The 13,430-nt window shown below is 42.5% G+C and overlaps 1 protein-coding gene across 1 annotated transcript; it reads right to left on the bottom strand.

The window, feature by feature from the left end:
- Positions 1–7,737: 7,737 nt before the first annotated feature.
- On the bottom strand, positions 7,738–13,078 carry ACTC1 (actin alpha cardiac muscle 1). The gene is made up of 7 exons (XM_090033523.1): positions 12,927–13,078; positions 12,689–12,847; positions 11,515–11,839; positions 10,794–10,955; positions 10,482–10,673; positions 8,441–8,622; positions 7,738–8,074 (listed from the first exon to the last, which is right to left on the bottom strand). Exons 2-7 carry the CDS (start codon positions 12,815–12,817, stop codon positions 7,931–7,933), a joined length of 1,134 nt encoding a protein of 377 aa, XP_089889649.1. The 5' UTR covers positions 12,818–12,847; positions 12,927–13,078; the 3' UTR covers positions 7,738–7,930.
- Between the last annotated feature and the right edge of the window lie 352 nt (positions 13,079–13,430).

Genomic DNA, 13,430 nt, shown 5'->3' with positions numbered 1-13,430 from the left:
TGCTGCTGTTAACAATAGTTATTATTCTATTCATATTACTTTCCCTCCTCCTTATTTCACTTTACAGAATGAGACAAGATTGCTGATTACTGAATCACAACAACTGTTCCAAATGACAGTTTTAACTTTATACAAGTTGCTAATTTAAATGACAATTTGAGGAGATTTGAGGTTCATATTTAGGGATGTCTCTTCTTCACACACAGAGCACATCTCTCCCATGAACCAAAAAGTGGTCTCCATTTTGCTTGTTTCCTAGGAATCTTAGGCTCATGTTATTGCAGTTACTGAAACGGGGAAAAGAGTGTTGTGGTCAGAGCTCCTCAGGCCACCAGACTCTATCAAATAGTGGCAGATTGGTCAGGCAAAAATTAAGCAATGACCAGAGTCTAACCACTTCTTGCTGTAAGGCTATGTCACACCACATAAGGCAGCCCCATGCAGAGACACCTTAGCAAGCTCAATGTACATTAGTTTCAGAACCAGGAGCATTAGCAAAGTGCTGCACTGAAGAAAACTGGCTCTGTTGAGAAATAAAAGTAAATGCACTGTTACAGCTCTCCTTCCTTCCATTTCTGAAGTTAGCACATGCACAGCCTGCGGGGTATCTTTGTGCCATGCTGCCTTGCACCATTCAGCCAGTCCCTTAATGGCCTATCAAGGAAAGAGAGAGTAACATTTTGTCTCAGAGTTGCTAGCTGACTGAGAGAAAATATTTTTCTTCCATATGGTTTTCTAGAGGTGGCGAGTCCCACTTCAAGGGCCACTGTTCAAACTGGAGAGGACAGGTTTTAGACCCGTAGTCCAAACATACTGGGGAAAAATGGTTCCAGATAAAATGTTACTGGTAAGTGATTTTTACTTGTACCTGCTGTTACTGAAAATGGGGGTTGATATATTACTTATTTACTTTGCAGGTAAAGTTGTGATGCTAAACTAAAATTACAGACAGAAAGCAAGATTCATGAGGTAGGGTATCTCCATAAAAAACAAAACCCACAGTTTCATTCAAGTGTTCACTCTAATATTATTGATCATATCTATTATGATAGTGCCTAAGGGTCACGCAAGCACAGGGCTCCATTATGCTGGGAATTATGTAACACAGACTTAGTCCCTGCTCTGAGCTCACAGTCTAAATAAACCAGACTGAATCACAATGGGGGACGGTTTAACACACATCCACTGAGAGTATCACATATGTGATATCAGCAGACATCATGTTACTCCCATGGCGGGGGAGAAATAAAGATTTAGTTAAGAGGGGATCAGCTAAACAGAAAGGGGAAAAAGAGAATGGGAAAGGGCCAAGAAGGTAAGAGAATCAGAGTACAGTTGAGAAAAACAAACTGGGGATGGATGGAACAGAGAAAGTCCTATCACAAAAGTTCACAAAATATCTGGAAGTCACTGCTGACACCCCCATGTCACGCAGTTGCACAGTGATAGGACTGAATATTATCTGGGTCCTAGAAAGCCAGTCCTCCTAGAGAGCCACCCCCTCCATTCCCCACCACCTGCTCCTTAGCATAAGTGTTGCTTCACCGAAACTAATCAAGTAAAGTAAAATGATCAAATAAAATAAAAGGCCGAGAGGCATGGGACTCTTCAGACTGGAGAAGAGAAAGCTCAGGGGGACTTGGTGGCAAGCTATAAGTAAATAAGGGGTGTGCATCAGCAACAGGGAGAACATCTGTTCACCAGGGCACCCCAAGGGAAGACAAGGTCTAATGGTCACAAACTGCTGGAAGACCGTTTTAGACTGGACATAACGAAAAACTTCTTTACTGTCCAAGCCTCCAGAGTCTGGAATAGTACCCCCAGAAGCGATCTAAGCACCTACTCTGGATACGTTCAAGAAACACCTGGATGCTCACCTTGCTGTGGTGATCTGACCCACAGTGGGCCTGATGATCTCGCCAAGTCCCTTCCAGCCCTAAAATCTATGAAAAAAGGTTTTAGAACATAACTTTACATCCCTTACATCATGCTTGGTTGTTACCAACCAGATATTTTACAGGTGGTTTGTTTCTGGAAAATGTGAGGTTACAAATATGTACTTTAACTAGCTATGATATCTGTTAAATTCATGCAAGCAATTATACTCTCACAGCATATTTTACATATCTCAATCATAAAATGAAAGCCATCTTTTTAATGCCTCTTAGTATAATCTCAGATAGTTCTAACAGTAGCAATTCTGTATGGTTCAAGATAGACATTTTTGTGAATATTTTTACTTTTAGAATACCAATAAGTGATACACTAAAGACCTGAAACTACAGATGAAATTGCTACTGCAGTTATTAGGAGTTGGTGCTCTCACCATTCGAAACCCTCTTAATGATGGGGGTCTTTCAAAGAGAACATGCCAAATCTTTATGCTTGGCTCAACAGTCTGCAATTATTAGATACCCTCCCAGCCAGCTCACATCCAGTGGTAAGGGACCAGGATATAGGCAGTCTTGCCTAATGGTTAGACTACATAAGGAAAGCAGAGGCCTAGGGCTGGGTCAGAGGGTGCAAGCCAAACACCCAAACCAGAGTGAAATCCAGAAGCAGAGTTCACAACATAGTGGAGGGTCAAGATCTTCAGATCATGGGCAGTCCACAGGGCGTACTCCAAAAAACAAAGCCAAACCGAGGTCAGGAGTCAGGAAACAGATCCACAAGGAAATCCAAAGCCGAAGTACCAATATAAGCTGAAAACTAGGGTCAGGAACCAGGAGGTTAGTCACAACAAAACTGCTGACTACCTTGCAAAACTAGGCCCCCAGCTGGTGTTAAATGGATAAACAGCATAGGCACTGACTTTTTTTTTGTTGCCAGTGGGTGCTTGCAGATGTTAAAAAATAAATAAATAAGGCACTTTTAACTTAGTGTGTTCCTGTGCCGAGCCCTACATATGCATTACTTCTACCTGGTTCTGCAGTGTCTGTAAAAATCGGGCACTTTAGTGGGGCTTTTTTTGTTACTTTTATCTAATAGCTGATTGAATCAGCTTTAGCTAAAAGCACCCAAAAGCCCCCGATCTTTATAGACACCACAGAGCCAGGTTGAAGTTACGCACTGCTTCTTCTGGTAAAGCACTGTTTTTTTTCTTTTAACATCTGCAAGCAGTTCTGTGGGTGCTGAGCACCTGCTAATTTTTTTCAGAGAGGCTTGAACCCTGGAGCACTCATTGCTCCTAAACTGGGGCAGAAATCATTATCTGAGGCTTACTGCAAGTATGCCTGCTGTGGTACTTGGCTCATGTGGGCCTGCCGTGGGCCTGCGTGCTCAGTACTTGGCCCAGGCAGGTCTGCCAGATCAGAGTCCCTGACAAGTAATCAGAAGCTGGCATGCTGTTATTTTTCTGCTATCTAGTAAATAGCAGCCTCCTGATTCTTTACCATTTATTTTTCCTGTAGCTGCTGGGATGCTGGTGATCTATGCCTCAGCCAGAAAGGATTCTGGGTTCAAACCCTAGTGATGATCCATATGGGGCTTGAAAGAGTCAATATGGTTTCATATCATGGAATTTCTATTTTTATCAAAAACCGACACAATTATGTCTACAAATCTATCTTATGAAAATGTTGAAGTTGTAAAATCAGTCCCTCAAAAGTACACACTGGAATCAAGGTTGGCCATGAACATTTAATGTGTTCCTATTAAGATTATTCATATGGGCATTTTACCTATTATCCCAAAGGAACATTCTGGTTTTTCTGCATACATTAAGGCAGCTGGCTTGCAGACTAAAATATATATGTTAAATCCTGTATTGCAGAAAGGGGTTACCATTAGGCATAACTTTAATTCTAATGTTTATTAATATCAGAAAATTGTATAATATCAGTATTCTTTTAACATGTTTATTTCATTTAATGATCAACTTATAGTTATCCTCAACTGTATGAACTTCACTCTAAAGTCTCTTATTAATTAAATCCATGAGGTGCATTATTTACACTTAAAAACTCCTCACTGAGCCAAAATTCTGATTCTTTAAATTATCTTCTGGCCTCTAATCCTAGTTAATTAGAAGTTTCACCATATCAAGACTGCAAATTTCTGTTATTCATGAGAGCAAAATCCAGATAGATGTGAATATATACATATATGATGAAACACTTCCATTTGGAGGAGAGATGGAACAAAAGCATTATTTCTCTCCCTTGTTTCTGACTTGTATTCATTTCATTATATATTTGCATGTTCTTTGCTGCTCATGACAATCACCATAAGCCATAAATTATGAATCCAAGAATGTCTTTGCAGGGGAATCCTGTCAGTACCATCATGTTATAAGTGGCATTCTTCAGTTCCCCCTTCATCCCCATATGCTCAAGGGCCCATTGCTATGAACTCCTACTCAGGGTCTTAAAAGTGCTTTCAGCTAAACGTCTGCCATTCCTAACTCAAATGTCAGTGCCATTCACAGACTCATTGTCTCTGCATACCCGCCTAACATTTTGAGCTTCTGTTAGCTATTTCACTGGAAGCAGTTTGTGTACAGTTCACATTCCCACACTAATACCTGGGATGACCTTTGTGACTGACTGAATCTTTCAAATTAGCAAGGGCAAACAAATAGCAAGGACTCTGCATGACAATGGGACATCTACCTGAGGTGCTACATCATTGTAGCAATGAGCTACAATGACACACCTCATCACTATGGGGATGTAGCACTGGTGGGCATGCACCATAACACCAATGCTACTGCACAGTAGCAACAAGCTACTGTGCAGTAGCTCATTCCTACTGCACAGTAGGGTGGGAAACGATCTGTATGTCACCAGGACTGTGCAGTAATGGCAGTTACTTTGGTGTCATTCAGTACTTGCTTTAGCAAGTACTAAATAACTGTGCAGTAAGAACAAGCAAGTATCGGTACTTGCTTTAGCAAGTACTAATTGACTCCACAGTAAAAACAGTGCAGTCAGGTACATGTGTAGACACACCCAATATGTAATTAGTTAATTAGCAACTATAATTTTGATTGTTCATATTTATGCAACACAACAAGCTAGCAAATTTTTCCTTTTATATTTTTAGCTATACTAAATTCTTAATCATGTAAGCCTCACAATGGTGCTCTGTTACTAAATTCTTGTGCAGACTGGGAAGCTTGGTTTTGTATGCAAATGATGGAGCTGATTAACAAAATGCTACTGTACTAAAAGGCTTATTACTTACTAAGTGTATGAAGGGGAGGGAAGTGTCTGATAATGCTATACATTAGTGTCATACATTGATATTTATAAAAGATTATAACCACCTTCACCCCTGACTAGAGACAGACATGCAAAAAGCCTGAACCTGAATTGATTCAATCTTTGCAAGTTGGTTTAACCTGACTAGGATAAATCAGTTTTGCAACCAGACAGACACCCCAGAAATGCAAGCACATGCCTGTAGTGGCTCAGGCTAGAAGCTGGGGGGCACTAGACATGGACAACTGGTGCCTCCTGAGTCGGGGGGGAGGGGGGCACCAGATCGCGACAGTGGCGGGGGTTCCCCCAGAAGCTGGTTGCTGACTGGGGAGGGTCTCCCAGCAGCCAGTTGCCAAGCCAGCAGCAAAACCAGTGAAACCAGAAGTGCACTTTCAGTGGCACCTCTGGTTTCACAGCTGGCATTGCCAGGGGGTGCATAGGCGATCTCAGGTGGTGCACATGCACCTGTGTGCACCCCCCTACACATTGCCAATGGTGCTAAAGCAGCCCTCCCTTCCCCAGAGCTGAGTGGAGGGGGGCATAGCCAGGCCGCCACCAGGACTTGGGGGGGGGGGGGTCCTCCCCTTGATAACAGAGCATTTTTCAGCTCTGTTATCAGCATGTAACACCCCATCAGAAAACAAAGACTCTCTCATTACAAGCTCTTCTTAAACAGCCTTTTTTCCAAAGGAAGGAAGGAATACAGGTACATTACCATCTGAGCTGTTGATTGTCTCCAAAAAGCCCTAAGCGGACACTGCCCTATCTGCCTTACACAGCATTAGCTACCATGCCACATGCTGGCTACTATCCATGCTATGGGAGAGAGGAGGAAAGGGTCTCTACTTAAGCAGCAAGTAGTGAGAGGGAGGTGGAGTGGGGCCTGCAAGTCTCTACCAGAGCTCTGGCCAGGGAGCAGAGGAGAGGGGCCAGCTCTACTGTGCAGCAGAGAGCCCGCCCAGCCCAGAGAGCTTAAACCAGCAAAGGTTCTGAGACAGACATTGCATATACCGGTTTGAACCAAATCAGTTAAGTCTGATATTACATTCAACCAGGTTTATCTGAAACCAGTTTCAGCTATTTTCAAACCGGTTTATGTGTACTGAACATCTGTTTAGCTTTAAACCAGTTCTGATCACTTAAACAAATTTATGTGTAATGTCTGTCCCTAGCCCTAAAGCTCTAGGACCAGAACTGAGGAAGTATCTGATAAACTTTATTTTAATACAGCCCAAGGGTGTGACTGAGGTAGACGCCTTTTTATACATGCAATTCCATTATACATTAAATTATAAAGCACTGCAAAAAATAGAAACAAAAAGGTTTTCATATATTCAAAGGGCTAAATGTGTCTATTTAGCAAAAAATGTGTTATTCTGCTTGTCCACCAACCATATCCAAATGTCCATGATTTTATTCATTCTCTGATAATAAAGGTACATACCATTGCTTGCTTTACTAATCATTAAATTGTTTAGCAGATGAAGAATACAAAAGTAGTCTGAAATCAATTTTAACATGATCTTTATGCTCTTTAAAACCCAGTGATTTTATAGGACCTTGATACAAGACCCTTGTATTTAAACATTTACTTAAATTTCTATATGTGTTTATGTGCATTTCTAAATTAAGAATAGACAAGCTTCATCTTTATATTTTGTAACAGGAAACTGACTGGCTTTGATATTTTAGTGCATTTCCCAGGTAATTTTTACTATGCATTTCATTTTTTAATTTCTAAAATATAACTAGCCAGCAGTATAGCTAGGGAAACAACAGTAAGGAACAGGAAAACAAAAAAGTCAGTGAAGACTAGATATAGTCTCATCTCAGTATCTGGGTCAAAAGGATAATAAATATACAGATTAAGAATTAAAAAGTGCCTAGGACACTCTGGATGATGCAAAAAATAGTCATTACAGCAATTGTATGTTGTACTTCAAAGGTTTGCTTGCTTCTTTTGAATTAAGTACAAAAAGGCTTTATTTCTTTTTTTCAGGATTTAGGGTGGGTTTGAAGAGATGGGGAGGTGAGCAAGTTGTCAGTTTAGATTAATGTTTTACCACAATTGTGTATAGCCTTTAGAAGACAATCTTAAAATCTTAAATCCTGAAGAGTCCTAAGTTAATTAGTTTTAAATAACATTCTGAACATATTAACATATTTATCCTCTTTCAATGTTTGGTATGCAGGACTTTGGCATTAAAATACTTGGATTATTACTAATGCAATTTAAAATTCATCTTTAAAACCAGTAAACAAATGCAAAAGGTTTTCTTTCACTTGCCCGACTTACTGAATTTACCCTGAAGCTACTTCTTAAAGGTCTCAAATGATATTTCTTTTGTTTTCAGATTCCAAAGGAAGAGTGAATTAATTGTATTTTGTGTCTAAATATGATAAGCCGCCCATAATCAGATCAGCTGAGAGAGACACCCTTGTACTGAAGACACTGACGTGTTCAACAGTAGTTTCTGAACTCTTTTTTTGTTTACAGATAAGTTTTTGCAACAAAAATAATACAAAAAAAGGCAGATCATTTGTAGGTCGCAAGTCCCAGATCTTGTTTATTTATAAAGCAATAAATATAAGAAGAAGCACAAATAAATTGCATGGGTGTGTAAACAAACTGTACAATGACTGAAGAGAGTTCAGGAAGGATTGCCAAAAGACTCCAAGAAGCATAATATCATCATCCTGAGTGGGAGGTAAATTTGAGGGGAAGGTGCTTAGAAGCACTTGCGATGGACAATGGATGGACCAGCCTCATCATACTCCTGTTTACTGATCCACATCTGCTGGAAGGTGGACAGAGATGCTAGGATAGAGCCACCAATCCAGACAGAGTATTTACGCTCAGGTGGGGCAATGATCTATGGAAAGATAAATTGACAAAAATCCTCATCAGTTCAAGCTCTCAATTTCTGAACTACTTATATATGCTGTCTTTGAAATGATACAACCTAATAAATTACTAAGGACCTCTTAAAATGAAATAAATAAATAAAAGAATGTTCCTATCTTAATACCAAGTATTATCGCCAATATTCCCAAGGGCAGTTTGCAGCGTAACGTTCCTCTTCCTGGCAAGTTCTCCCCAGTAGAGTTCTATTGACTTCAGTGGAATTACTCTTAATTTCATTTACAGCCTCTGGTTCTTCAACCCCTCCCAACGCAAGGATTTAGACAGTTGCCAAATTCTGAAAAATGGTTTCTAGTTTATAGAACAAATCCCTCACCTTGATCTTCATAGTGCTAGGAGCTAGTGCAGTGATTTCTTTCTGCATGCGGTCAGCAATACCAGGGTACATGGTTGTACCACCTGAAAGGACGTTGTTAGCATACAGGTCCTTTCGGATGTCAATATCACACTTCATAATGCTGTTGTAGGTAGTTTCATGAATACCAGCAGATTCCATACCTTGAAAGACAAGATGATTGATCAGCATATTATACTAGGGAGATGAGTTTTGTGTAGCAAATCTGTTAGCATTTTCAGCTACTATTCATAAGTGTTATTATAATTCCATAAGAGCTAATTTAATAATAAACACAGCAACAGATAGAATCCCCATCCTGAAGTGGTTACACTATGAAACAAAACATGAGTGAGTGAGTCAAGTAAAAGAAGGTTGTGGAACAATGATATCATTACTGGTTAGTTTTAAATTACTGCAGGAGACCAAAAAAGTCAGGTTTACCAAGAAACTGCAAAGAGCAATAAGAGGATCAAGAAAAAAAGATATGTACATATGATATAAATGCACAGAAAACATATATAACTATATTATATAGAAAAATATTATATGAAAATAAAAAGTGGTAAATTATGCAGGGTCTTCAAAGTGACAAAGAAAAGCTTTTAATTCAATCCAGTAAAAAAGCCAAGACTTTCAAAGAGTGGACTTACATGGACAGAAGAAAGAAAATATTAGCAGTAGTATTTCGGATAGACTAGAAAAAAAGGAAAACGGAGAGGCCAGAGAAGGTACAGTTATCAAAGCAAACCATGATCAGGATATAGAGAAGGGTATTAGCAATGAGTGTGAAGGAGAAAGACATCAGAAGCAAATGTTCATAGGTTACATTCCAATGCATTAGTTCAACAGGTGCTTCCTGAAAGGGCTGAAACCAGATCCACAACAAGATGTCAGCTGAGGAACAACTGCATTTAACACTCAGAGCTTATACTATAAACACTTGCTGTATCCATCAAGTTTTTCTGGCTCAACAACAGAGGTCAAAGTTTACAATCTTGGCTTTGACTATATTTAATTAAATTGTGTGTAACTAAACACTACGCAGATGCACATATTTTTTAAACATTTAACTAGACAAATACTTCAAATACTGTCCCTGAAAACTATTTTCATCTTCAGTACATCAAAGCAAACAGTGACACTTTGCTAATGCTCAGAAATTTCTCTCTGGTGAATAACATTTCTACAATGACAGAGTCCTTTAATTATAACATGACAGTGCAACGGGGACTACTTACTTCAAATTAGGTATCTGAGAGATGAATATCTGGTGCTGCCCCCACCCCATCATATCTTAAGAACAATGGGCAAGATCATCAGGTAGTATGCTGGAAAGCAGGACAAATGTGCACCCTGCTTTTCAGCTTAGACTAACTAAATCTAAATCATAGATAGATAGATAGATAGATAGATAGAATAAGCTTCTGTGAACTGAGTATCAGAATTTACACTAGTTACAGACCTTTCTGAATACAATTACAGCAGTCTGCTTTTAGTGGAGGTGAATTTTATGTAGCTGGTTGATAATCAGGCTGGAATGGAAAAAGCAAAATCGTAAATCAACAAGCCAGATTCTCAAGCCTGTTTGTGTCACTCTCCTACCATAAAGTGCTTGAAAGAAAGCAGTGGAGCCAGTAGATTCTTCCTGTGTAGCATAAAGTAACAATAGTGGCTCCTATAATGCCAGCGTAGGGGCCTCTTTAATTGAAGTGATCATGTGGTCTGGGGATTCACAGTTGCTAGAATGCTCCGTTAGGGTTGCTGACAGCTCATCAGTTACAGGTTGAAGGGTATTTTAATCTGCATTGAGAGACTGGCATAGTGCTCAGCTAGCAGCCACCTACCCTATGATCTTCTCCCCTGCATCACTTAGCTGGACTGGAGAATCTAAACCATTGTTTTTGCGTGGTTTTATGGCAAATTTAGCTGAGATGGATAAACAGAAAATGGGTGGTGTTTTCAAGGCCTTACAATTTATTCATATTTACTGCTAAAAGAAGCATTCTGTGAGGCTACCTACCAATGAAGGATGGCTGGAACAGAGTCTCAGGGCAGCGGAAGCGCTCATTACCAATTGTGATCACCTGACCATCAGGCAATTCATAGCTTTTTTCCAGGGAAGAGGAAGATGCAGCAGTGGCCATTTCATTCTCAAAGTCCAGTGCAACATAACACAGCTTCTCTTTGATGTCACGGACAATCTCACGTTCAGCTGCAGGCAAACAGAAAGCAGGTCAGGGTCTAAAGACACAGGTGATAAGGGAAGAAATTCCTGCATGGCTACATAAACAAGACGTTTATGAAAGAAATCATGATGATGAGATTTACTTACCTGTTGTCACAAAGGAATAGCCACGTTCAGTGAGGATCTTCATGAGGTAGTCAGTCAGATCCCTGCCAGCCAGATCTAGACGCATAATGGCATGAGGCAGAGCATAACCTTCATAGATAGGTACGTTATGGGTAACACCATCACCAGAGTCGAGAACAATGCCTGGAAGGGAGAAATGACTACACTCAGATAAAAGTGGGAGCATCTAACACATTTTTCAGAAATCTTATGACATTTCAATATACCATTCAAAATTAATTGGTCACAATTAGACCAGATTTTCCATTAGCACAGATCAGGATAATTCTGCTGTCGACAATGACTGCAATGGATCTGGCTCATTATTTCTGTCTTTGCCAACATAGCTATTCTCAGTGAGCAAGAGTGATCATTCACTTCAAACAGATGGTTTCCATTTATTTTGCACAGAATCTCAGTTGACTCTTCCTCATCTCATCTGCGCTAGTGTCTTTGATACATTTTTACACCAGAATAATTTAAACAACTCAAGTGTTGCTACCGATTTCCAGTGACTCATTCCTCAAGCAATCTGCATTAATTCACATTGTTCTGTCAATAGACTCTTTTGGCTTCTTTACCATGATCAATATAATTATACTGTTTCTAGATAATTAAACACTTCAGAATTTGCTGCCAGATTTCAATTTTCTTTTGGAAATCTATATGAGAGAATTGGAGTAACAGCCAGTTGTCTTTTTACCTGTGGTACGACCAGAGGCATACAGAGACAATACAGCCTGGATGGCAACATACATTGCTGGCACGTTGAAGGTCTCAAACATTATCTGGGTCATTTTTTCACGGTTAGCTTTCGGGTTCAGGGGGGCCTCTGTGAGCAAGGTGGGGTGTTCCTCAGGGGCCACACGCAGTTCATTGTAGAAAGTGTGGTGCCAGATCTTCTCCATATCATCCCAGTTGGTGATGATGCCATGTTCAATTGGATATTTCAAAGTCAGGATACCTCTCTTACTCTGAGCTTCATCACCTACATAGGAATCCTTCTGACCCATACCAACCATCACACCCTAAAGGAGACAAGAGAGAGAGAGTTTTTATGTGAGTAGAAGTACTATCACTGAGCAGAGACAGAAGCATGCCAAAGAAGTGGGAGGAATATGTGGAGAACCATGCCAAAAAGTGGCTGTCGAGTCCTAGAGGAGTGGGGCTGGAAGCGACCTCCAGGGGTGATCTAGTCCAATCCCCTATTTGAGGCAAGATCATCCGTCTCCAAGCCATCCTATACAAACCATAATCTAAATGCTACATACAGCTACCAAGACTATTAAACCAGGGTGCGGTTAAATCTTTCTTTTTAAAAATCCCTTTTCATTTTATTGAATTAAATAAACACCCCCAGAAAAGCCATTTTTTTGTTCAGATATCCCAAACCAAACCATCCAGTCCCAAGAACTGGATGGATAAATGAATCCAGTTGGATTCAGTACAGCTGGATGAATGAATGAATGAATGAAGGGAAAACTCTCCCCCTTATCTCCAGGCCTGTGAAATGCGTCCCCGCCAGCGGTGGTGATCATTGGCAAACTAGAAAGCACCTGCCCCCTGGAAACCACTCCACAGACACCAGATAACGGGGAGAGGGAGGAGCGGGAGAGGAAGACACCATCCCTGCCTGTCACCGGGGCAGCTGGGAGGCTTATCCCGGGATTCCCAACCCCCGCGGCAGACTTTTTGCAGGGGAAGTTGGCCCAAAACGAATCGACTACAAGTTTCCCTGGTGCCGCTGGCGGCTGCCAGTGCAGCGCGGGCAGGGCAGGGCGGCCGTGAGGAGCGGGGAGCGACCCTGCGGCGCAGGAGGGGAGCGGGAGCGCGGAGGGCAGAGCGCCCGACGGGACGCGGCGGGGCAGGCAGCTCACCTGGTGCCGGGGGCGGCCGACGATGGAGGGGAAGACGGCTCGGGGGGCGTCGTCCCCGGCGAAGCCCGCCTTGACCAGCCCCGAGCCGTTGTCGCACACGAGCGCGGTGGTCTCCTCGTCGTCGCACATGTCGGCGGGCGGGCGGGCGGCGGCGCGGGGCTGAAACACAAAGCGGCGCCTCCAGTGCCCGGCGCGGCTCCCCCTCCCCCTCCCGCGGTGCCCGGCGCTGCCTACTCACCAGCTCGGCACCTCCTGCGGGCGGTCCTGGGCAGAGCCCGGCCGCGAGGCGCCCATTTATCCCCCCCGGCAGCCGGGGGCAGCCGGCCGCCTTCTCCTTATTTGGCCGGCTTCACGCCCTGGAGGAGCAGCGAGGCCATTCATGGAGCCGAGGGAAAGCGAGGGGCGCGCGGGCTAGAGGAGCCAGGGCGCCCCGGGCCATGTAAGGCAAGCCAGGGGTAGCGAGCCCGCAGCAAATGGGATGGCCAAATAGGGAACCCGCGGGGAAAGCCAGGCCCCCTCCTCCCGGGCTGCAAAGAGGGGCGCCCGCCTGGCCCCTGACGGCTGACGCGAGGCCCAGATCTGCCTGAGGCTGCGACAGGGGAGATCCCCTCCGCGCCGGGGGCTGCTCTTGTTGGCTTTGGGGATTTGTCTCCTTTAATCTCTTTCTGCTTTCATTCCAAGCCAGGCTCAATGGCAGCAGGGTGATGGATGAGCCCGGGGAAGGTGCAAGACCCCCATGGGC

Source organism: Crocodylus siamensis, chromosome 2 (assembly GCF_052110815.1).
Source record: "Crocodylus siamensis isolate JL-2025a chromosome 2, ASM5211081v1, whole genome shotgun sequence".
Lineage (NCBI taxonomy): Eukaryota > Metazoa > Chordata > Crocodylia > Crocodylidae > Crocodylus > Crocodylus siamensis.
Note: the sequence above shows the minus strand (reverse complement) of the source record. Positions and strands in the feature narration are given on the sequence as shown.

Bases quoted from the DNA above. Each gene is read 5' to 3' on its own strand.
- ACTC1 (XM_090033523.1), bottom strand. From the start codon at position 12,817: ATGTGCGACGACGAGGAGACCACCGCGCTCGTGTGCGACAACGGCTCG. The intron at 10,674-10,793 runs GTAAGTAAATCT...GTTTGCCTGCAG, and splicing joins CTATTCCTTTGTGACAACAG to CTGAACGTGAGATTGTCCGT. The intron at 8,623-10,481 runs GTAGGTAGCCTC...TTGTCTTTCAAG, and splicing joins GTTCCAGCCATCCTTCATTG to GTATGGAATCTGCTGGTATT.